The 25,201-nt window shown below is 35.4% G+C and overlaps 1 protein-coding gene across 3 annotated transcripts in view; it reads right to left on the reverse strand.

Moving 5' to 3' along the window:
• Positions 1-25,201, reverse strand: part of LOC150102917 (UNC93-like protein MFSD11) — a 424,271-nt gene that overhangs the window by 298,745 nt on the left and 100,325 nt on the right. For all 3 annotated transcript variants that reach the window (XM_090398563.1, XM_090398562.1, XM_090398564.1), the window contains exon 4: positions 11,221-11,300. In XM_090398563.1, coding sequence (XP_090254689.1) covers positions 11,221-11,300 — 80 coding nt within the window. The remainder of the gene's footprint in view (positions 1-11,220; positions 11,301-25,201) is intronic.

Genomic DNA, 25,201 nt, shown 5'->3' on the forward strand with positions numbered 1-25,201 from the left:
TAGTAGGGTAGCTTTCTTCCAACGTATTTTGAGGCAGGTGTCCAAAGCATGGTCAGCAAGTCCTGAGTGGCTGATGACCCTTTAGAGACCCTTTGGACACTCCTTCACACCAATTTTCATGGAAGAAAACAATAACACTAAATAGTCATTCAGCTTGTAATGTCTGAGTCAGCATCAACAATAAATGCATTCTAATCTCAACAAGTATTGACAACATTAATTTACTCTTAGGTTGAATTGGTCCTGACCTCTGGAAAATTCATGAATGTGTTCAGGAAGCAAAGGAAACTGTCTCTCAGTTTTATGTTGACAGGCTCACTGACATTGCATATGGATTTTATATAAAGGCTTCTTATAATGATTCCTTAGAAAGAATGTCCTTTTTTTTTCAATTTAAATCTGAATTGCAAAGGAATGTCCATAAAAAGGATGTTGATACAATGTAAGAAGTATTGGTCAAAGCCAATCTAAACCTTCAAAAAAACTAGAAAACATGAATATTTCAGCATCTGCTTTAATTAAGAAGGAAATATCAAGACTTAGAGAGGATTCAGAGAAAAAGAAAATGGATGTAAAATTTGAATCTCTAATAAAGGTTCAAGGACAGCTTCTATTAATAATTTCTTAAAAAGGCTGAAGAAAATTCTAAAAAGAGAGAAATATAAGACATCAGAATCAATGTTGATTGATTTTATCAGTATATATGAAAACACAGACTGATAAGAAAATAACTATTTATTAACTTATTGCTGATATTTTGCTGGTATTCTATCCAGCATCTTCAGAGCACAAAAACAGTTTGTCACAGTATGCAAGACATCACAATCCGGTATAACAATGGGACTAGTTTGAACAACTGTAACATGCAACATAAGAACAATGGCTGTCCCATCTAACAATTAGATGGGATAGCCATGGGCTTCCCCTTTTCACCCCCCCATAGTCAACTTCTACATAAAACACTTGGAAAAGCTAGCTATCAACACAGCCACGCTCAAAACCAAGGCTTTGGCTACGCTATGTTAATGATGTGATTTCCATTTGGCCCAGATGAATTGGATACATTCTTAGTGCATTTAAATAGCCAGCACCCAAAAATCCACTTTACAATGGAACTAGAAAGTAATGACTGTCTGCTCTTCCTGGATACATAATCACACCTCTTTCAGATGGTTCCTCATCATTCTCGGTGTATAGAAAACCCACACATACAGGGAGATATTTACACAAACAATCACATCATCACCCATCTCAACATTATTATTAGTAGTAGTAGTATTATGTGATCCCTCCAGGGAGTCCAAAGACTCATCGAGGAAGGGCACCTACTCTACAGGTCTATCTCCACCACTCAATCCATCAACTACAACGAACCACAACTACCATTATCTACTCCAACGCCATCTACTGCCCACCACCACTAGTATTTTCACAGACAATCACAAACATCCATGCCCACAGCAAGATTTGAACCCACAGCCTTTTGGCTGGAGAGCGGATACGCTAACCGCTCGGCCAACCAGGCTGGCGATATGGTATTCTAAAAACACTAGCCACAGAGCTAGAGCGATTTGTTCTGATGACATTGCTCTCACTTGTGAACTCACTCGCTTACATCACACTTTCTTGGCCAATGGCTATAATCCCCATAAGATAGACAAAATACTAAATGCTCCCAAGAACCCCTCCCACTATCTACCACAGAAGACTACAACAAAACTATCACCATCCCTTACATTAAAGTCACATCTAAAAAGTTATCTAGAGTGCTTAACAAACACCAACTACACGCCGTATTCAAACCATATGTGAAATTGGCAGTTCTCATCCATTCACCAAGACAGAATCTCTACTTTATTACATCTAAGATATCAATGAAATGCCCAGTTCATGTCATTGAGCCTACTATGGACAGACAGGAACAATTGTGGACATCCGCCTCAGTGAACATAAAAAATATATCTGGCACTATCACTATGGCAAGTTAGGTGTAGCAGACCATGCTTTAGATGCTCCTGACAGGATCGATTGAAAAAAAAACAAAAGTGCTGCACAGAAGCTTTTACAAGTCAGAGAGGCTGTTCCTGGAATCAACAGAAGCCCTGAAACATACTCCAAATCTCAACAAGCACAAAACATAACACAAGAGAGGTCATAACACATGCACAAAATATGTGTTATTGACAGTTCATGTTAAGGCTTACAAAGTCAACAGTTAAGTTAACTATTAGCAGTTAAGTTTTTAACTACTAATAGCCTGCCATTCTTAGACATATCTATCATACCACATAAACCCATTCACCACCCTATCAGGCAATGAATTCCATAGTCCAAACACCTCCCATACAAAAAAAAGAATTTCTCACTGTCCTACTCACTACCTCCTTTCACAACTTCCAGGGATGGCCTCTTGTCCTTGAATCTCCCCCTTTTCTACTATTTGAAAAATCTCTCTAAACTTACGGTATTGTCAATATTAACGCTGTACAGTCCTGATACCATTTTGGTTATCAGCCTCTGTATTCTCTAAAGGTTAACTTATCTTCAAATCATAGCAACTAGATAGAAGAATAAATCCAGATGTGGCTAACCAGGGCTTTATATAATGAAATCATCACTCTTATCTCTAGTGGTCAAGGTTCTCAGTACTGCAAGAATTTTCTGGGTTACCTTCACTCTTTTGCAATATGTGTCCCAAAACTTCAAATTTTTATAGACTTTTGCACAAAGATCTGTTGCCTTATCTATATCTCTAGTATAGATCAACTAAGCAAGAATATATAGACTCCCATTTGTGGCTCCCAAATTTCAAAACCTTACATTTAAATTGCATCTAACTGACATTCCCACTGATTGGCCTACCTCTCCAGCTTATTCAAATACTCCTGAAGCCAAAACATCATCACTATTATTAATAACACTCTCAAGCTTACATCATCTACAAATAACTGAATATCTCCCTGCAACCCAATATCATTAACAAAAAGGTTAAAATCACAAAGGTCTCAGTACTGATTCTTATGGAAACACACTTGTGACCTGCTCTTCCTTGATACAGCCCCCACATAAAACTCTGATATTTATCAGAAAACTAATTTCCAATTCATTAACTCGATATGTAACCCAAAGTACTTAAATATCAACTTAACCTTTTGTATATTATTAAATGCCTTTGAAAAATCCAGAAAAATGATAGTATATGCCTTTCCCTCATCAACCACCCTTATAACTTAATTATAAACAGCAAGTAAATTGCTGAAACAAGAGCACCCCTTTGACAAATCCATGCTAACCCTCACAGATAATATTACCCTCATCTGCCCAATTTTGTATATGATCTTCCATTAATTTTGCAAAAATCTTAACAAGGGTTGTACTTATGCATAGGCACACGAGACTCTAGCTGGGGGCCGCAAAAAATGCCTGCAGCACTCTAGTGCCTTGGGAAAATTGTAAGTACAGTAAGTAAATAAGATCTTAACACCAACAAAGGAAATATAAAATGCATTCAATCATAAACCTTGTACAATGGCACTATCTTAAGCTCCTTCCACACATTTTCCTAACAGCTAAACTTTCACCGAACAGCCAGGTAAATGAAGCCATTAATTCCTTAGCACATTCTCTTAAAACAACAGTAAAATCCCATTGAGTCCCAGTGTCCTATTGACTTTCAGAGTACTTAGTATTTGAAACACATTCTTCTCATGCACTTCTATGCCTTCAACCTTTCCCATCCATGCAGGAATAAAACCCATTTCTCCAAAATGAATTGCTGAATAAAGTAATCATTAAATAGCTCCATTATCACCTGTATTGGTCACTCTTTTTCCACTAACAGGATTATTCATCCACAATCATTTCTCTTCTGGTTGGCCACATAATGAAAGAATTCCTTAGGATTTTCCTTTAATGCTAATCTCTCCTTTGGTATTCCATTTCGGGTTTCCTTACTATACTAGTCACTTTATGGCCTGAGTCTTACATGCTTCAGGGCAACTGATCTCCACCTCGCTTTATACTTTTCCGTTTGCAGTTAATGTTTTCATGATTTCATTAGCTGTCCACTTAATATCAAATCATATTACTGTATATTCTTCACTTGAAAAATAATATTTGCCATTGCCGTTGGTAAATATTTCTTCACTAGTCCCATGCACTGCTGATATTATTACTATTATTATTACTATCATTACTAATGCCAGGAAGTCAAGAACTCATCAAGAGAAGCCACATATCACCCACAATAGCTGTCATATATTCTCTTAAACTCATTCAGACTAGATGCACTCACTACTTCAAAAGGCAAACTATTCCACTTACTCACTCACTGCTCTGTGAGGTAAAAACCTAACTCTCTCCCTTTCCTAACTGCATATAAACTTAGCACCTACAGATGCTCCCTTGTCCTCTCTCCACATTCCATATAATGAAAATTTTCACCAGCTGATAACCTATAATACCCTTCCAGAAGTTGATAAGCCTCTATCATATCATTCCTCTTTACTAGTTTCTGCAGTCCACATACTCTCAATCTGTCCTCATAATCTACATTCCATAATTCTGATATTATCTTTGTTACTCTTCTTTGTACCCTTTCCACAGCTTCCATTGCCTACAAATCCAGGAGACCAAATCTGCCCACAGTAGTCCAGGTGTGGTTACATCAAGGTCTTGTAAAGAGGCAAAATGACTTCCTTATCCTTATATTCCGATGTTCATTTCAAAATTGCAATTGTACTCTGAGTTGAATTTGCAATTTTTGCAATGTGACCAAAGTGTGAAGGGGTGGCAAAGTGCAATACACAGTCTCTCTCACTCAAATGCCAAAATGACCTTCTCGTGGTTCACCTTGTTCTAAAAGTACAAACAAGGCACTGGTGACTGGGTATGGGCGGTATAGAGCAAATGCTATTAGAACTGCCTGTTCATAGGCATTAGGTAGCAACCCTACCACTGGACTTAGCTAGCTAAAGGCTAGTAACTTGTCCTGGAAAAATTTGATATACTTTCAAGTCTCAGCTAAAGAAAATCCAGACAGACTACCATGGAAATGACCATGATTCAAGAAAAGGCAGAAGAACGAAACTGGAAGAAGAAGAAACATATAATGAAAACCGCAACTTGGAATGTAAGGAGCACTGCATACAAAGAAGGGGAACTTGATGAAGAACGAAACCAAGCCACTGTACAATTGCAATGTATAGCAACTAAAATAAAGAAAAATCAAAAGAAACAAATAACTATTTATAAATCTATAGCAGAGTAAAAAAAAAAAAAAAAAAAAAGAATAAAGAGCAAAAGCAGGTATAATGATAATGATACATAAATTTATCATCATCATAATCATGCGTATCAAGGATTTATGCCTAGCATGATGGCCTGTTCCGGCCTTAGAAGTCATCATTGAATCGTTTAAGAGGACGTCTTGGTTTTCTTTTTCCTAATGGCTTGTACTTTAAGGCTTGTTTTGGTAATCTTTCTGTTTTCATTGTAAATTATGACTACTCAACTGAAAGATTAATAGAAATTAGATGCAAAACATTAAGAGGTCACATAACAATAATTGGAACACATGCACCAGACAAGGGGAAAGAAGAAGATGGTAAAACCTTTTACAAAAACTGCACAGAAAGTCATATATAAAACAAACAAAACAGACTATTTACTATTAGTAAGGAATTTAAATACCAGAATAGGAAACAGAAAATGCAAAACAAAGATAGGAAGATTTGGTGAAGATATGTGTAATTGAAATGGACACAAAATGTGAGATTTTGTCATTTATAATGATATGAGAATAACAAACTTGGTATTTGAACATAAAGAAATACATAAATACAATGATAAGCCAGACAATGTAAGTCAGTTATTAACTACATTATCACAAATTTTAAATCAGCTGAGTTAATCCTAGATGATCGAGGCTTTGAATTAAACTCTGATTATTATATGGTATTGGCAAAAATTCAATTCAAACCAAAATTGCTAAAAATAAATAAAGGTGGAAATAATCATCAACTGAGTTGAAAAACTTCTTTACTAGGCAACAATATCAGAAATGCACTGATTTAAAAACAAACCATACATGAATCAAATGACATAGAAGAGGAATGGGTAAATCTGAAACAAATTCTTATAAAAAGCAGCAACAGAAAGCGCTTAGGAATAAAGAGTAAATAGAACAGAAAAAGAGGACTATGAAACTGGGACAAAGAAATGGAAAAATGTAATTAAAGAGAGAAAGAGAGAGGAGAGTTGCCAGAAATAGCTAAATTCCAAGACAGTAGAAGCAAAAATACACTACAGAAGAATAAGTACAATTGCAAAACAAGAAATAAGTGTGTGGGGGGGGGATATATTATTATTATTATTATTATTATTATTATTATTGTTCCGGGCAACTCCAAGGAGTCGACAGACTCATTGAGGGAGGCCCTAACATCATGTCAAGAACAACTATTCAACATTCACACAGCATCTATCATACCTCACCTTGAACTCATTCATGGTCATAGCACCCACAACAGACTCTGGCAGCTTATTCCACTCATTCACCACTCTCCAAGTAAAAAACCTAGCTCTAATACCCCTGCTAACCACATTCTTGACCAGCTTCCATCAGTAATATATATATAGAGAGAGAGATGGAACAATTTTGTAACAGAGCAAGGATATATCTAAGCCACAACCAAAAACATATAAAATAAAAAAATACATGAACAAAGAAATAAAAGAAAAGATAAAAATACAAACAACAGATTTAGAAAAATGGATAACTTATTTTCAAAATCTCTGGATTGATGATAATAAAGAATGATCTAATAGAAAAAATTGTCAGAATTAAAAAAATAAAACAAACAAGATGAAAAATAAGAAAACATGAGGAGAAGACAATATAAACAACATGGAACTGTAAAAGGTGCAGGCAAAAAATTTAATGAAGGACTTCTGAAATTCTTTAACATGGTTTGAATTTCTGGAAAAACTCCCAACACTTGGAAAACAGCACTGGTATCCCAATTTATAAAATTTAAAAAAGATGACTGCAATAATTACAAGAGAATTACTCTGCTAAATGCAGGTACAAAATATATGCAGTAATATCAAAAGAGAAACTGAATGATATTGTAGAAAACAACTAGAAGAACAGAATCGATTCCAAAAGGCCGATAGTGCAGAGACTCGTAGACTTTTCATTCTAAAAATATCAATTGAAAAGAAAAGAATTTCAAAAAGAAACACAAGTGGGCTTCATTGATTATGAAAAAAAAAACTTTGATAAAATTAACTGACAAAAAAATATTAACTGATCTAAATATACCAAACCATCTCATACAGTCTATTCAAGAAATATATACAGGAAATAAAATAGAAGTCAAATTAGAACAAATATCAGAATGGAAAGAGATATCAAGAGGAGTATGGCAAGGGTGTACCTTATCACCTCTGCTTTTTAATATATATATATATATATATATATATATATAATTATAACAATCTGGAAATAGCATAACCCATTTAGTGTACAAATAAACACAGAAATAAAGATAGATACACCACTATTTTCAGATAAATAAATAAATTCCATGTGATAATACAGCGTTCCCCCTTTATCCGGGAGTTCATGGTGCCATCTAGTCCCCCCAAATTTTATCCGGGCTCCGGAACCGGCATAGGCTGACGAATCAAACCTATGGCTGGGTCAGTATTCCTGACTATAATCTGTGTGTGTGTCCTTGGTTTGCCTGCTTGCGAGATGAAAAACACCAGATAAACTGGTGGAAAAAACCTTGCTGTCCACGCCCAAGACCGGTTAACTTGGCTATGGCTGAGGAAGATCCTTGAGCTCCTCACATCGTTGACGGGAATCGAACCTAGGACACTCCTTCCCCAGGCATATGGTTGCGAAGTGCAAAGCCACTAGGCTAACCATGTGGACTATTTTCAAATGATCAAATGGTATTAGCTACATCAGAAGATGATCTACAGAGTGATCTCTGTAGATCATCTTGAAATCATTAAATAAAATTTCAGAAAAATATAATATGAGAATATCAAAAGCAAAAACAAAAATAATAGCTTTCAGAGCAGAAAACCCAATAATAAGTAAAATAGCGATAGATGATATTAGAACAAGTAAATTCTTTCAAATACCTGGGATGAGACATATCATATGAAGATGAAAAAGATATAAACAATAAAAAGTATAAATTTTTTTTTTCAAGTACATGGCATAATAAACAATACATTTAAGCCATTCCTGGTACAAGACCACACCAAAATCAGAATACATTATGTGCTATCTAAACCAACTTAATTATATGGAAGTGAAACATGAACTATGAAAAAGGAGAATGAAAAATGGATTCAAACAGAAGAAATGAAATTTCTCAAAAAAAATCAGCTGGATATACTAAGTGGGATCATAAAACAAATGAAGAAATTTTACAACCCCTGAATATAAAACCAATTAACTACTATATAAGTAAATATAAATAAAAATGGTTAGTACATCTAAATCGAGCTGACCATAGCAGACGGCCAAAAATACTATACGGATATAGAAGAAATGGAAGATAAAGAAAGTGATGGCATGAGATCAGAACAGGCCACTTGGCCTAAAATCCAAGATAGGAAGAAGCAGCAGCAATATGATCTTTGAAGTTCAGTTTACTATCCAGCATAACACCAAGATCCCTATTCTCATCAATTACTTCTAACATAATCCTACCAACATACTAATCACACCAAAGCACATAAGCGTAAACTTAATAACATTGAAATAACAGCCATTATCATTTGCCCACCATTGCAGCTTATTCAAATCATTCTATAAATACTGTATATCAGGAAATAGCAGGAGAATTAGTGATGCTGTCAGGAAAGACCTGACAGCATCACTAATTCCCCTGCCAATCTTTGAATCATTAGCAAACAAGTGACGGTCTCCTGTCAGGTCTTTCCCAGTATCATTAATGTATAGATCGAACAACAATGGTCCAAGGACTGATCCCTGGGGTACACCACTGGTCACCTTAAATCTGGCAGATTCATACATCCCACCCCCCATCATGTCAAGTGAATTTGTATCAACTTTCAATATCATGTGAATGATATGATATTGATGGTTGATACAAATGATATGAGAGTTAGTGTGAATTGGTTAGTGAGAGATTTGAAGTTATTGTTAGGATTTGTGCAGCAAGAAAGTGGGACAGAGAAAATAGTGAGTGTTTTTTCATACTTGTATACCAGAGTGATTCATTAACTTTTCAGTTAATATTGCAGATTCGGATCCAGGATTTTATTATAAAATAAGTAAACTTAAGAGATTGAGTGAGAGAAAAAGAAAATTCAAAATTATATCTTTATTTAGAAACAAATATTATCAGTGAAAACTTCCTCTCTCAGTATTACATGGGTTTAGTGTGTGTGTGTAATGTTTGTTTCACAAGTGCTATATTCAAATCTGAATTATAAATAAAACTTATCATCTAAAGAGAAAAGGGCATATAAACTTAACATCAGACACAAAGAACATAAACATCACACAAGATTTCCTGTTTCTTCTCTTCAAGATTACTGGATTTGATGAGAACACATTAGCAAAAATAGCTAACTTCAAACTCATAAAGCACAATTTCTTTCACTGTTAATCCATTGAAATCTAATTAATACCAGTTTTATTTTGAAAGTGAAAAGATAATTTGCGTGCATCTTTTCTTAAGACAGAACATATTTCTTTTTTCATATCTTCTCTATAATATCAATTCCTTTTTCTATTTCTTTGAAATGCAAATATAATTTTAAAGTGATGTTTTCCTTGTGTAACTTCTTCCTTATCCTGGAGTATAAAAAGTTTGCCACTTTAGATTTTGCAACATTTAACTATAATACATTTGCTACATAACGTAGCAAAAGGAACTGTCCATTGCTTTGGGAGAAACATCACTTTTATTTAAACCGCAACTTAGCCTCCTTAGAAGAAATTCATCTGTTAGCCGTTTGTTTCTCTCATAATGCTCCTGTCCACATTTTTGGCTTAATTCCTTAAACTATATTTCTCCCCTAAATTCCAACCTTCAGACCATATTCTATTCTAATCAACATAACAGCCATTCTATTCTGCATACCATGAATCAATGAATCTTCATATATCACTCTCCTCACAGAACCATTCATTCCTTGCTTCTTCCTCCTTGCTCTCACACTTTTCATTTGCCTTCTTATCATCTCACTTTTCCTTGCTCCAGTACTTTCTGTAATCTCTCTCTTTCCCTGGTTATCCATTTCTCTCTCATTTCCATAACTATCTCCCATGCCTTTTGTTTTCCTTGCATCAGTCAGCCTTTCAAGTCTTCTAATCTCTCCCTTCACAAGTTTTCATACCTTCCACTTCCTCTCTCAATACACATCTCCGTTTCCAAGATTCCTATCATCACTAGAGATTCAATGACATAGCTAGCACCATCCTTCAGATCATCCATATCTCCAGTCACACTACCCGATATCAAGACCCTCACTACATGATGCTTGTCTTCCTCTGCCTAAATCACACTATGCATAACTCCCTCCTGGCAAACATTCATTTCCTTAATACGACTGCTGTCACTGAAACTTGAAATACTAACATCAAGATCACTCAACTCCTCCCCTCCCATTGTCTACATTTCATGCAAAAATGCACTTCCCTGTATCTGATCTGCCATATTTTTAAATGACAGGAAGCGTAAATGAAACAAACGAAGCATGCTATAAAATCATGTATTATACTTTGCAATAATCTTTATGGTGGCAGTGGCAGGCTGGGTGACAACAAATCAATAAGCAGAGTTACAGAAGTTGCCATAATTGACAGAAAGAAAATATACAATACACAAAGTAATATATTGGAAAAGTACTTGAAACTCAAAAACTTCCAAATGCAAACATATCACACTCAATCACAACAAACTCAGATTAAAAATTAAGCTAGAGTTATAATAAATCACTAATAATTAATATCAAACTGACATTTTTCTCTCTCACCGTACATTGCAGAACACTAAACACTTTACCATCAGTGCTGGGAAAAAAATTATAATTATATATAATTATAATTTATATATATATATATATATATATATATATATATATATATATATATATATATATATATATAAAGTATTTGTTTTTTGAGATACTTTTTACATGAAAATAAAAGAGAAAAATGCTTACTAGCAGCTCCCATTCCTATAAGCACAGATACAAAATACAGAACCCAAGTCACTGGATACAGGAAATTGGAAATAAAGATTCTGGAACAAAAATATATATATATTTACACAAATACTTAGACAAATACAAATATTTAGACAAAGACTTAATCTCTCAACTAGAAATAATCTAATGTTATTATATTATTATTAATTTCCTGACCTCCATGGAGTCACAAGACTCATTGTGAGAGGTCAACATAGTCAACACAAAGTTTATCACCACTCCTTAAAATCATCCAATCTGCACATTCATTGCACTCTCGGGCAATGCATTCCAAACTCCTATCACTCTCCATGCAAAAAACTTACTTCTTACTCTTTTACTCATTGCCTTCTTTTGTAACTTCCAGGGATGGTCCCTTGTCCTTGCTCCTTTCCCTCATTCTACAATATGAAAAATCTCCTCAGTGTTAATACAATAACAACCCTTCAACAGCTTAAATGTCTTGATCATACCCACCCCTTTGCCTTCCATTCATCAAACTCAGTCTGCATGCCCTCAATCTATCTTCATTCAACATTGTACAGTGCTAATATCATTTTTTGCTATTCGTCTCTGCACCCTCTCCAAGGTAACGTCATCTCCTTCAAATCCCAGTGACCAGATCTGAGCACAGAAATCCAGATGGGGTCTGATCAAAGCTTTATACAATGGGACCAGCACACTTTTATTTCTCATGGTCAATGTTCTCCGCAACATTGCCACAATCCTCTGAGATGTCTTCACAACCTTTGCAATATGTCCTTGGAACTTCAAATCCCTATCCATAAAATATTACAATTATTACTACAATACTTACAGTTACCAGACAATTATCAGAAATGTTCTAATCCAAAAGGTTTCAGATGTTTGCTAAGAGTGCTGTCTGATGTCAGCATCTTTCATTTATGTTTTTTCAGCAGATTGTATTACAAATTGTTTGTGTTGTACATGCATTTTTTTTTTATAATGACACTATACATAAAAAAGTCACACCTATAACACAACAGTACCATCAGTGGGTAAGTGATTAAGGAAAAAGAAATAATCAATCTTCTTCTTCTTGACTTCCCGTATTAGGCAATTGTTTGCCTGTAACATTTTCAAGGGTTTAAGAAGTCTTCTGCCCATCTCCTCCTGGATCTTCCTCTTGATCGGTGTCCCTTTGGTTTATATTTCCAAGCAATATTTGGCCATCTGTCCTCATTCATTCTTTCTATGTGGTTTTTCCAGTTCTTTCTATAGTTTGTGATGTCTTCTGTTATGTTAATTATGGATAACTGTTTTCTTATTTCTTATCTTGTCTATTCTTTTATAGCCTGCGAGCAGTCTTAGCAACTTCATTTCTGCAGGCTTTCACTTGTCTTTTATCTTGTTCTCGCCAAGTCCATGTTTCACTGCCATATTTCAGAATTGGTTTGGCTATTATTTTATATAGTTTTCTTTGGGTTGTTCTAGACATCTGTTTACTGAAGTATCTATTCAAAGTTCCAATGAGTGCTAGGAATTTTTGCTTTTTATATGCAATGTCAATTTCTCCACTGGGACTTATGTAATTTCCTAGATATTTAAATTTGTACACTTGTTCTATTACTTCATTGTGGATGACCAGTTTGCATCTTTTACTTTCTTTACCATGAAATGCTATTGATTTTGTTTTATTTATTGAGATTTTCATATCATATTGCTCTATTGTTTTGTTCAATATGATTAGATTTTTCTTAATTCGTCTTCATTTTCAGCAAAAATAACTTGATCGTCAGCATACAAAATGCTGGTTAATTCTTTATTTCTTATTTTAATTCCTATGATTTTTGTTTTTCCTCCATTCTTTTGAAACTTTTTTCCATATATATATATATATATATATATGGAAAAAAGTTTCAATATATATATATATATATATATATTGAAGAGTATTGGTGATAATCCACTTCCTTTAATGAGACCTCTATTGGTTTTAATTTTTTCGGTTGTTTCATTATTAATTTTAATTTTAATATAGCTTTCTTCCATTATATTTGCTACTGCTTTTGTGGTTTCAGTTGGAGTTTTCAATTCATACAGTATATTGATTAATTTTGTTCTGTTGATTTGATCACATGCTTTCTCATAATCTAGGAAGGCCATATATGTTGGTAGGTTAAATTCTATTCTTTCTTCTATAATTTATAATTTATAGTGAGATCGCGTTGTTGAATGGTGCGATAGAAAGGGCAAAACAGCAGCTAGAGTGCATGAACAAAAGTCGACTGAATGAACCAACCAATAATAAAAGGTATGACAGGAAAAATAGGCATATGAATGTGAACATGAACAAAATGAAGGATAGAGTCCTGTATGGAGACTCGTTAGTACGAGGTGTGTTAGTAGAGGATTTGACAAAATCGTACCAACCTAGTGCGACCATAAAGGATGTAACTGAGTCTATTAGAGAGCAAAAGGAAAGGGTGAAAGAAATGATTGTTGTGGCAGGTACGAATGATTTGAAAGGAGATAAAATGGAAATGATAGAAGACCTGAATGAATTGTTTGAGGTAGCAAAAGAAAAGAGTGAGAGAGTTAGAATGATTAGTCTTTTACCATGGTATGACAGTGAAATGTTTAAAAGGAAGGAGGGCCATAATTGCGAATGACTTTATGCGTGGGTTATGTATGACGAGTGGTGTGGAATTTGTGGATGTGTGGAGTGAGTTTGATGGGCGAAAGGATCTATATAAGATGGATGGCTTGCATTTGAATGGTTATGGTGTAAGAAGACTTGAGAAAGTGTTGCTGAATGTAGTGGATGTGCAAATTCAGGGAAACTAGATTTGTTAAGGGGGGGGGGGAGTAGATATACAGTCCTTAGGGAGGCAGTTGAATGTAAGAATGCATATAATATGCTAGAGCAAATAAGGACAACAAACCAGAGTGGGATAGTTAATATAAGGCATCAAGGTAGGGTTGGGGCTAATGGGGGTCATAAATTCATGTACACTAATACTAGGAGTATTAGGAACAAGAAGGAAGAGTTTTTGGCCATGGTTGGCACTTCCAGACCACAGGTTATTGGTATTAGTGAAACATGGCTGACTGCAGATGATATAGTTAGTGGGATTGAATGTGATGGGTATAGTGTGTTCAGGAATGACAGAGAGAATAAAATGGGGGGAGGAATATTGTTGATGATAGCTGATGAGCTACAGCCAAGGAGAATAGAAATTGAATTGCAGGATAGAGAAAAGAGCACATTTGAGGCCATTTGGTGTGAGATTGTGGCTAGCAGAACTAAATATACAATTGGGTGCTGCTATAGACCAGGTGATGGAAAAGATGGTGGTGACAGTATGCACAAGCAAATAGAAGAAATGAGTGGAAGGAGGGTGATTATTATGGGAGATTTCAACTATGGTCGCATTGATTGGAGTGAGGAGAGGACACACGGGAGGAAGGAATTGGATTTTATGCTGTTATTAAGGGATAACTATCTGCGACAGCATGTAATGGAAAATACTAGGGGTCAGAGAGTGCTTGACCTAGTAATTACATCCAAGGATTTGGCTGTAACAAATATGACCACATTGCCACCAATCGGTGAGAGTGATCATAGGGTCTTGACTTGGGAGGTGGCTAAAGGTGTAGAATTTTCAATTACGACAGGGTACATGCAGAATTATCGGGCTGGAAAGTATGACAAGCTTAGGAGTTTGATTGGCTCAGTGCCATGGCATGTACAACTGCCAGGACTAGAAGTTGATAGTGCATGGGAGGTAGTTAAGAAGTGCTTGCATGAAGCAATGGCTGACTGTATACCTAGAGTCCGAATAATAAATCAAGTAGGGGTTAAATGGATGAATAACACCATTAAGCTTGAGCTGCAAAAAAAGAAACAACTATGGAGGGAATTTAAGGAGAAAGGTGACCGGCAGGCACATGAACGGTATAAAGCGCAGGCCAGAAGGGTGACGAGTGTGGTAAGAAAAGCAAAAAAGGATTACGAAAGAACATTGGCCATGCAGGCTAAAGAGAATCCTAAACAGTTTTTTAGATATATAGCAAGTAAAAGGAAAAATGTACATGGCAGAATGATTTTAAAGAATGCCGATGATAGGGAGGTAACTGAATCAGTTGAGGTAGCTGAGTTACTGAGTGAGCACTTTGCAAGAATATATCATCCAGGTGGTGACATTGCAGAAACGAATAAACCAGTAGATTATACGGGAATTGTGGTGAATGAAGTGGAGGTGAGTAGTCTATTGCATAACCTCAATGTCAATACATCTGTGGGATTGGATGGTATACCAGCTCGTGTAGTACGAGAAACAGCTAAAGAATTGTCAGGCCCCATGACCATTTTGTTTAATTTGAGTCTCGGGTCTGGGTTAGTGCCGAGCGGGTGGAAGGAGCGGAAAATAGTTCCACTGCATAAAGGTGATTCCAAGACTGCTGTTGTAAATTACTGACCGATTAGCATATCAGGAATCATTGTGAAGGTCTTAGAGAAATTAGTCAAGAAAAGAATACAGGATTGGATAGATGAAAATGAGATATTGTATGGGGGACAACATGGTTTTGTGAAGGGTAGATCATGCCTCAGTAACTTGCTCACGTTTTATAACACAGTGACGGCTGAACTGGATAGGGGTAATGGGTTTACAGTGATACTACTGGACCTTGCCAAGGCCTTTGACAGGATACCACATGGAACCCTAATTAGTAAACTGGAGCAGATGGGGATAGATATAGGGTTGGTAAGATGGATAGGAGGGTGGTTGAAGGAGAGATACCAGAGAGTGGTTTATTCAGGAGTGGAGTCAAAAAGACGTCTTGTGACTAGTGGAGTGCCGCAGGGCTCTGTTCTTGGACCACTGCTTTTCAATTTGTTCATCAATGATATTGGAAAGGATTTGAGAGGAAGTGTTCACTTGTTTGCTGATGATGCAAAGTTGGGTAGAGCAATTGTGAGTGCACAGGGTGTCAAAATATTACAGGATGATTTGGATAGTTTGGAGGACTGGGCTAGGAAAAATGGATGTCAGTTTAATGTGGCAAAGTGTAAGGTTATGCACTTTGGGGTGAAAAGAATAGCAGCAGTATATCGCATTGGTGGAACCGTACTCCAGGAGATTGATGAGGCCAGGGATTTGGGAGTGCTGGTGGATAGGGAGTTGAAGTTTAGGGGGCACATTGCAAAAGTAACTAAAACAGCTCACCAAATCACTTGGCTTATGAAAAATACTTTAACATGCAGAGACAAACAAGTTGTTGTTCCTCTGTATCGAGCCTTGATAACACCCCATCTGGACTTCTGTGCCCAGTTATGGGCACCAGGGTTTCTTCGTGATGGGGAGGAAGTGGAGAGGGTCCAGAGACGAGTGACCAAGATGATAGCAGGTCTGTGGAATGAACCTTATGAGAATAGGTTGAGGATTTGTGGGTTGCAGACATTGGACGATAGGCCAAGGAGGGGTGATATGATTGAGACATTCAAATTACTGAAGGGTTTTTATAAGATTGATCCAGAAGATATTTTTGAAAATATGACTGGTGGTGGGAGGACTAGGGGCCATGCATGGAAGCTGGGCAAGAGCGTGGTTGACAAGGGTGTTAGAGCTAGGTTTTTTACTTGGAGAGTGGTGAATGAGTGGAATAAGCTTCCAGAGTCTGTTGTGGGTGCTACGACCGTGAATGAGTTCAAGGCAAGATATGATAGATACTGTGTGAATGTTGAATAGTTGTTCCAGACATGATGTTAGGGCCTCCCTCGATGAGTCTATCGACTCCTTGGAGTTTCCCGGAACAATAATAATAATAATAATAATAATTTATTTGAGTGTAAATGTGGGATCTATGCAGGATCTTCCTTTTTTAAAGCCACATTGTTCTTCTCCAATAATTTCCTTGGGAAATGGTGTTAATTTACTTTTAATTATATCTAGATATATTTTATAGCATGTATTTAATAAGTATATTCCTCAGTAGTTTCTGCAGTCCTTTCTGTTTCCTTTTTTGAATATGTTTATGACTATTGCTGTCTTTCATACTTGTAGGATGTTTCCTTCTTCCCACATTCTGTTTAGAAATTTAATTAATCATAATTGAAATGGTTTAGAGCTGTATTTGTATAGTTCTGAATTTATTCCATTTTCTCCTGTAGCTTTTTTCTATTTTTTAGTTTTTCCAATATTTTCTTTAGATCATTTAGCTGTATTGGTTCTTCATTTGTTTCTTGACTTATTACTTGTTTTATTTCAATTTAATTATTATTGTTTAGAAGCTGGGTGTAGTGATTGGTCCATTCTTTTGTGGAAGGGCCTTCTAATTGTAGATTATCCTTTGTTTCAGTCATTTTTTTAATGACTTTATAGCTCTTTAGTTGAGGTCCAGGGGTGCTTAAAGGTCAAAGCTATATAACTGAGAGGAGACCTCCACATAGCCTTTAAAGGAATGCAGAGAACCAATCAGGGCTTCTGACCTAATGTCCAATCCTCATCGTGGTGGACTCTATTAGGTATCTACCTGGATACCGAAAGAACGAGGATGGGCTGGCAATTTGGGATTTACCCAACCAAATTGTATTCTTATTGGTTTAAACCAAAATAAAAAATGATGGTACAACATGACAGAATTTCATGACGGCTGCGGAGTCGCCCGGTTAAATAAGACTCCCATTGTTTTCACCAGGGAAACAGGGCAAACAGCAAAAAAGTCAGCTACTGGAACAAATCGAAAAATGAACAAAAACTCGATATCATCAGAGTTCAAGATCAGTACTATCAACATAAGAAGCCTGAATGGCAAAGAAATAAAGCTAGCTGAAAAACTGAATAAGTACCAGATTGACATAATAGGGGTGACTGAAACAAAAAAGGCAAAACCTGGTGAGATCTTTCAGAGCAATAAATACAAAATGTTATATTCAGGCAATGACAATCAAAGAAAAGATGGAGTTAGCCATAGTATTCAACATTAAATACGAGGCTAGTCTTCTTGAATGGCAGGCAGTCTCAAGTAGAGTGATGTGGGCAAATATGAGAATGGGGAACTGGAAAATGAGACTTATTTGTGCCTATGATCCCAAAGAAGGTTCTACTAAGGTAGAAGTGGAGGAATTTTTTGAGGCTTTAAAGAAAGCAACTGACAGAAAGAAAAAGTTGGTCTTTGTTGTGGATCTAAATAGCAGAGTAGGAAATGATTGGAAGACATACAAAAATATTTTGGGAAAATTTGAAGAAAAGAGCAAAGCTAATAATAATGGCAAATACCTGGTGGATTTCTGCTCAGGAATAGAATGGTGATTACTAACACAATGTTCCAACATAAAAATGTGCACAAATTCACATGGACAGAAGAAGCAAGAAATAAGAAAAGTCTCAATTACTATGTTATTGTTGATAGTGATGTTTTCTTCCTGGTGCAGGACACCAGAGTGTACAGAGCATTGAAATTGGAAGTGATCACTATTCAGTCTTGAGCAGGAAAAAATTGAATTTCACATTGAAAAGAATAACATGTAAGAAAGTTTTAAAGTGAATAAAAGTTGAGCAGCTCTCAGATGTGAACTGTTGACTAAATACAAACATAATTGAAGAAAAAATGAAAAAGTTTGATAGCAGGAACCAAACCTTGGAGATTCAGTGGCAAGCCCTGAAGAAAACACTGATTGATTCAGCCAGAGAGGCATGTTGTGAGGTTGTCTATAAGGATAGAAAAATCAGAACTCCATGTTGGACACAGGAAGTTAAAGAGACAGTGAAGGAAAAGAAGAAAGCATACCAAAAGTTCCTGGCAAATAAGTTATCTTGTGCTCTTAGAGAATACAGAGACAAATGTAAGAAAGCTAAACGCTGTGTAACTAAAAAAAACTAAACACTAAACACTTTAGCTAAACAAAAGTCATGGGAGGACTTTGGTAAGAACATAGAAAATAAACATCAAGAAGCTGGCAAAATATTCTGGAGGTTGTTAAAGAAACGCAGAAATGGAGAAAAGAGTGCTGTAAAAGGAATTAGAGATAATAAAGGTGACATGAAAACAGGAGAAATATCCTTGAAGTATGGAGTAATTACTTTGAAAAATTGCTAAATGAAACAAGCAGTGATGATAGCACAGTGGTAAAAAAAAAAAAAAAACAATGACCAGGCATGCAGTCAGGAATACATATCCATACTTGAAGTAAAAAAAAACCATCAATAGCCTGAAATGTGGATAGGTGGCTGGAGTAGATGATATTCGACCAGAAATGCTCAAGCATGGATGTATAAAAGTCTTACAGTGGCTGCAAAGCATATTTCAGAAGGCCTGGACAGAGGGACAAATCCAGATGAGTGGAGTAGAGCTCTCATAGTACTCATATATAAAAAGGGAAATAAAACTGAATGTGAGAATTACAGAGGCATTTCATTACTGAGTGTTCCTGGTAAGATATATGCAAGTATACTTGAGAAATGGTTGAGAAGGATTGTGGAAGAAAAGCTTGGTGAAGAACAAGCTGGATTCAGGCCAAATAGGGACTGTCAGGATCAGATTTTCACTTTACGACAGATAGTTGAGAAATCATGGAAATATAACAAAGATCTGTATTTAAGTTTTGTAGATCTGGAAAAGGCATATGGCAAGGTGCCAAGAGAGAGAAGCTATTCAAAACGCTATCAGTCATGTGGTGTCAATGGGCCTTTATATCAAGCAATACTTAGTCTTTATTTGAGTTGCAAGTCAGCAGTTAGAATTGAATGTTAAATCTGGTGTCAGACAAGGATGTACATTAGCCTCACTGTTATTCATTATATATATGTGATCCACACACACACACACACACACACACACATATATATATATATATATATATATATATATATGGATCACATTATGAAAGAAAGTGGTATTAAACCAGATATCAAAATTAGAAATGTTAATGTCAGCTCTTTGCTTTATACTACTAAATAAATCTGCTACAGTTCTGCAAGATTCCCTGATTAAATTGAATAACTGTTGTAATAGATATGGTATGAAGGTCAGCATTAAAAAGACAAAGACAATGAATTTAGGCAGAAACATTGAAAATATCAACTGCATTGTGAATGGAGAACTTATAGAACAAGTAAAACATTTTGGCTACTTAGGCACGATTTTTAGTGAAGATGGTAAATTAAATATGAAAATAGGCAACAGAATCAACAAAGCTGATATGGTAGGAAGTCAACTGAATAAATTTATATGGAATAAGAGAGAAATTAGTCAAAACACTAAATTAGCTGTATACAAAACAGTGTTCAAACCAATTTGTGGTTTGAACACTGTTCAAACAAATTAACTTATGGATCTGAGAGCTGGGTCAGAAGTAAAACACTTGACCAAAGACTAGAGACTGCAGATATGAGAGTCCTGAGAAAGATTAGGGGCATGAACAGATGGCATCAATGGCAATATCATATTAAAAATGAGGATATCAAGAAAGAACTTGCAACTGTTAGCATCCAGGAATGTGTTAGCAGAGCTAATCTCAGGTGGTATGGTCACTTAAACAGAATGGGAGAAGAAAGATTAGCAAAACAAGTGTTCTCTTCCATGTTTGCATGAAAAAGACCCAGAGGAAGACCAAGATATAAGTGGATTGATACAGTAAAAAGTGCCTTAGAAGATGGAAATATAAGATCTGATAATGTTGGAGTCATGACAGGTAACAGACTGATTTGGAGGAAAATTGTAGATAGGAAGCTAGTAATGATGTAAATTTTTCATGTAGTAGTATCATATACTGTACACCCCTTGAGAGGTATATATCAGGAAGTTGATGATGATGATGATAGTTAAGGTCCATTTATGTCATGCTCTAATCTTGACAGAAATTTTTCCCAGTCTTGTTTTCTGATTTTCCTAGTTTCTCTTCTTGTTATTGCTCTGATTCTTTTATATTCTATTTCATTTCCTATGGTTCTGTCACTTAACCATTTCAGATAGATTTCTTTTTTTTCTTTTTTCTTATTAAGATTCTATTTCTAGGTTTCAGGTTCTTAGTCCTTCCATTTTTCTTCACAGTTTTGTTCCTATGGTTTCATATGCTGCCTGTTTTACTATTTGTTTAATGTTTTGCCATTTCATTTTCTATATCTTCATTTATTTTCTTTGTATGATTTGTAAATCTTCTTTGATATAGTTCTTTGATACTATCTTGCTCTAACAGTTCCATCTAAAATTGCTCCTGTTTTTGTTTTTGTGTTCTTGTATTGTTTCTATTTCTCTGGTTTGGGATCTTAATAGTACTGATTAATAAATGGTGGTGAGTCAATACATTTCAATGTAAGTAATCAATATGTTTCTTAAAGAGTTGGTGATTGGTGGGAAAAACAGCATTTGGAAGACTGTTCAAAAGAACAGATGTGGATATTGTAATATATTTTAAAAAAATGGTTAACACATGTAAAGAAAATTAGAATTTAATATGGACTCCTATATATTTGACTCACAAAGTGAGTTGTCACACAAATAATTCTATAATTCAAAATTCTAAAAAGTGGACCGTTTATTGCAATTACTTTCCAAAACTTTGAAATAAGCATGCAGTCTGATTAATTAAGATTAGGGCAATGGTGGAGAGTTTCACAAATTTCAAGGAAGAGACAATCAAATTTAAATCTATTGTAGTGCAAAATCCTGGTTTAATTCTATGAATTCTGTTTATAGTATGAAAAGCAAGGCCAGAACCCTTTGATTCTAAAAATCTCATGTAGTCTTGGTGTTCTTGGATTCTAACCTTAGCAGAATTTCCATCATGTCCAAAGTAGCAAAAGTGACAAGAACAGGACAAAGAATCCAAGACACCAAGAATTACATATGATTTTTAGAATTGGATGGTTCTGGCCTTACTTTTCATGCCACAGATGCTAGACAGAGAGTTCACTGGAATTAAACCAGAATTTTGCATTACAGTAGATTTAAATTTGTTTATTCCTTGATTCCTACAAAACTCTGCATCTTAGATCTAATCTTATTCAATCAGGATGCATGCCTATCTCAAAGTCTTAAGAAGTAATTGCCGTAAGCTGTTCATAATATTTTTTTTTAGTTAACTTTAAATTACAGAATTATAGTTGGTTCTGTGGAACTTTAATAGTGCTTTCTTTCTTGTGTTTACTCAGCTGGGACTGAAATACAAAGCTGCACACTCATGCTATATGACTCATCTTTGTTGCAACCTTTTTTGCATTCTCTCTGAATGCTGTTCATGTTAGAGAGTGAAATATATAGAGGTTGATATTAAATTCTAATATTCTTTACATATGTTAACCATTTTTTAAAATATCTTATGTCTACCACACATTTCTATAAAACATCGAGAACAAATGTGAGGTGGATGGATGAAGGAAGATAAGTTCATTCATTCGATATTATGTAAGGAATAGCAGTGACCAGTTCAGCAGAGCAATGCTCATGAAAGTACCTACAGAAAAGGCATAATATGGAGTGTGTGTTTGTAAAGAAAAGTGACTGAAGAGAGTTTAATGAGGGAAGAGTCAGATATTAAATGGAATTCCCTCTTCTGCATATCATCCAAAATTCTTAGGGAAATGTTGGGTGCACCACTCCAAATGTGAAAACAGTATTCTAAGACTGCTCAGATCTGAGGCTTATAAAATGTTAGGAGCTAATAGAAGATGATGTTTAGAATGAAAATGTTCTTTAGAAGTTGAACACTAAGTTTAACTTCTAAAGTTGAACTTGGTGTTCAACCGAGTTCAACAACACCAATTCTTTAGAAGTTGAGGAGGCTATTAATGTAATAAGTTTGTGCCAGGATAAGTTGAATGTGACAGTCTAACAGGAGGTGAAACTGATCTTGAAAGGATATGGGAACATTATTAAAAATAAGTGGGAGCAAAGAAGGAACTTTCTTGTGGATAATAAGACAAGCCTGAGATTTAATAGCACTGAAATTCACTAAGTTGTCTTCACCCCATTTGAGAATGGTGAGATCAATATTTAAATCAATGTTTATGGAAGATCTTGATGCTGCAATCATTTGAGATACAGGGTTTTCAGAATGAAGAAAAGAAACAGAGAGTACCATCATCAACAAAACTATGAGAATTTCATGTCATAGAGAGAAATTGGGGAGGGGGGGAGGTCATGGTGTAAAGGAGAAAGAGCATGCATGAAAGTACAGTACTTTCGGGTACTCCAACAGTGATAAAGAAATCTGATGAGAGGAAGTGATCTACCATGACATGTAATGAATGACCAGAGAAGAAGGAATCCAATTATAAAGCACAAGGTTTGGTTTATTTAGATTTATGCCTCATAGCCTGAGAAGCAACTCAGGCTATGATGCAGTGTATTATGTATGTTAACTGCATGTGTTCGAATGGCCAGTTTGCTTGCTTTGTGGGATGAAAAATTCGAGTTCATCATCAACATCATCATGCATATCAAGGATTTAGGCCTGGCGTGGCCTCTTCCGGCCTTAGAAGTCATTGTTGAATTGTTTAAGAGGACGTCCTGGTTTTCTTTTTCCTAATGGCTTGTACTTTAAGGCTTGTTTTGGTAATCTTTCTATTTTCATTCTTTGAATGTGTTCCATCCATTTATGTTTATATTTTTATTTTTTTCTATTATTGGTTTAATTCTTTCATAATTTCTCCATTTCTTTTGTGATCAAATAGAGTATACTTTGCATTTCTCATAAACTTAATTTCTGCTGTTATTAATCTTTGTCTTATTGTCCAGATTTCACTTCCATACAATAAGACTGGTAGGGCTAATGTATTGCATACTTTTAGTCTGGTTTGTTTTTGAACTAGGTTTGGTTTAAATATAGAGTTAATTACACCTGTTATTTTTAAATATTCTGCAATTTTTATGTTTCTATCTTTTTCATTTTCATATGTGATCATACATCCTAGGTAGTTAAATGAATTCACCTGTTCTAAGATCTTGTTATCTATTACTATCTTAGTTCTTGCTGGATCTTGTCCTTTAAAGGTCATAGTTTTTGATTTTTCTGTTGATATTATCATACCATAATCTTTGGCTATCTCATTTAGATCTAAAATAGCTTTCTGTAAGTTATCTTCAGAATTTGTAATTATTATTTGGTCGTCGGCAAAAAGGAGAGTGTTTAAGTTCACAGTAGGAGAAAGTTTAATACCTTGATGGAAATTTTTATTCCATTTTATTATTATTTCATTTAGATAAATATTAAAAAGAATTGCTGAGAGGGGACCCCTTGGTTTATCTCTCTAGTATATGATAGCTCATGATTTAATCTTATTTGTATCTGATTATTTTCATATATACTCATGATAGCTTTTAGGATATTATTTGGTAAACTAAACTACTTTCCAACCCGACGGAAACAAGCAGATATAATCCTCATTCATAAGCCGGGAAAAGCGCCTCAGTTACCGCAAAGTTACAGACCCATCAGTCTCCTTTCATGCTTGAAAAAAATTGCAGAAAAAATCATCCTCAATCGACTTCAAGATGTGGTGAACAAAAACAATACAATACTGAAAGAGCAGTTTGGGTTTCGAATCGGGCACAGTACTACACAACAAGTTCACAGACTGGTTGAATTCATCACTACTGGATTCAATTGGCGACAACATACAGGAGCTGTTTTTCTGGATGTAGCAAAAGCCTTTGATAAGGTTTGGCACAAAGGCCTCATCTATAAATTATTTATGGCCAACATTCCACTCTACCTTATCAAACTTATCGACTCCTTTCTAAAAAACCAGAAATTTCAGGTCAAGTTGAGAGGACTCAAATCCTCTTTGAAAAGAATCACTGCAGGTGTTCCTCAAGGCTCATTGCTCTCTCCGCTGCTTTTTAACATCTTCGTTGCTGACGTCCCTAACACGACATCAACCACCACAGCTTGTTATGCGGATGACATGGCAATTTTGAGTAGATCTCTCAGGCCGAACTTAGCTATGCAGCGCTTACAAACCGCAGCAACAAACCTAGAAAAATGACTCAG

The sequence above is a fragment of the Typopeltis vanoorti genome, chromosome 9, assembly GCF_054136105.1.
Source record: "Typopeltis vanoorti isolate ZY-2024b chromosome 9, IOZ_Tvanoo_1.0, whole genome shotgun sequence".
In the NCBI taxonomy this organism is placed as follows: Eukaryota; Metazoa; Arthropoda; class Arachnida; order Uropygi; family Thelyphonidae; genus Typopeltis; species Typopeltis vanoorti.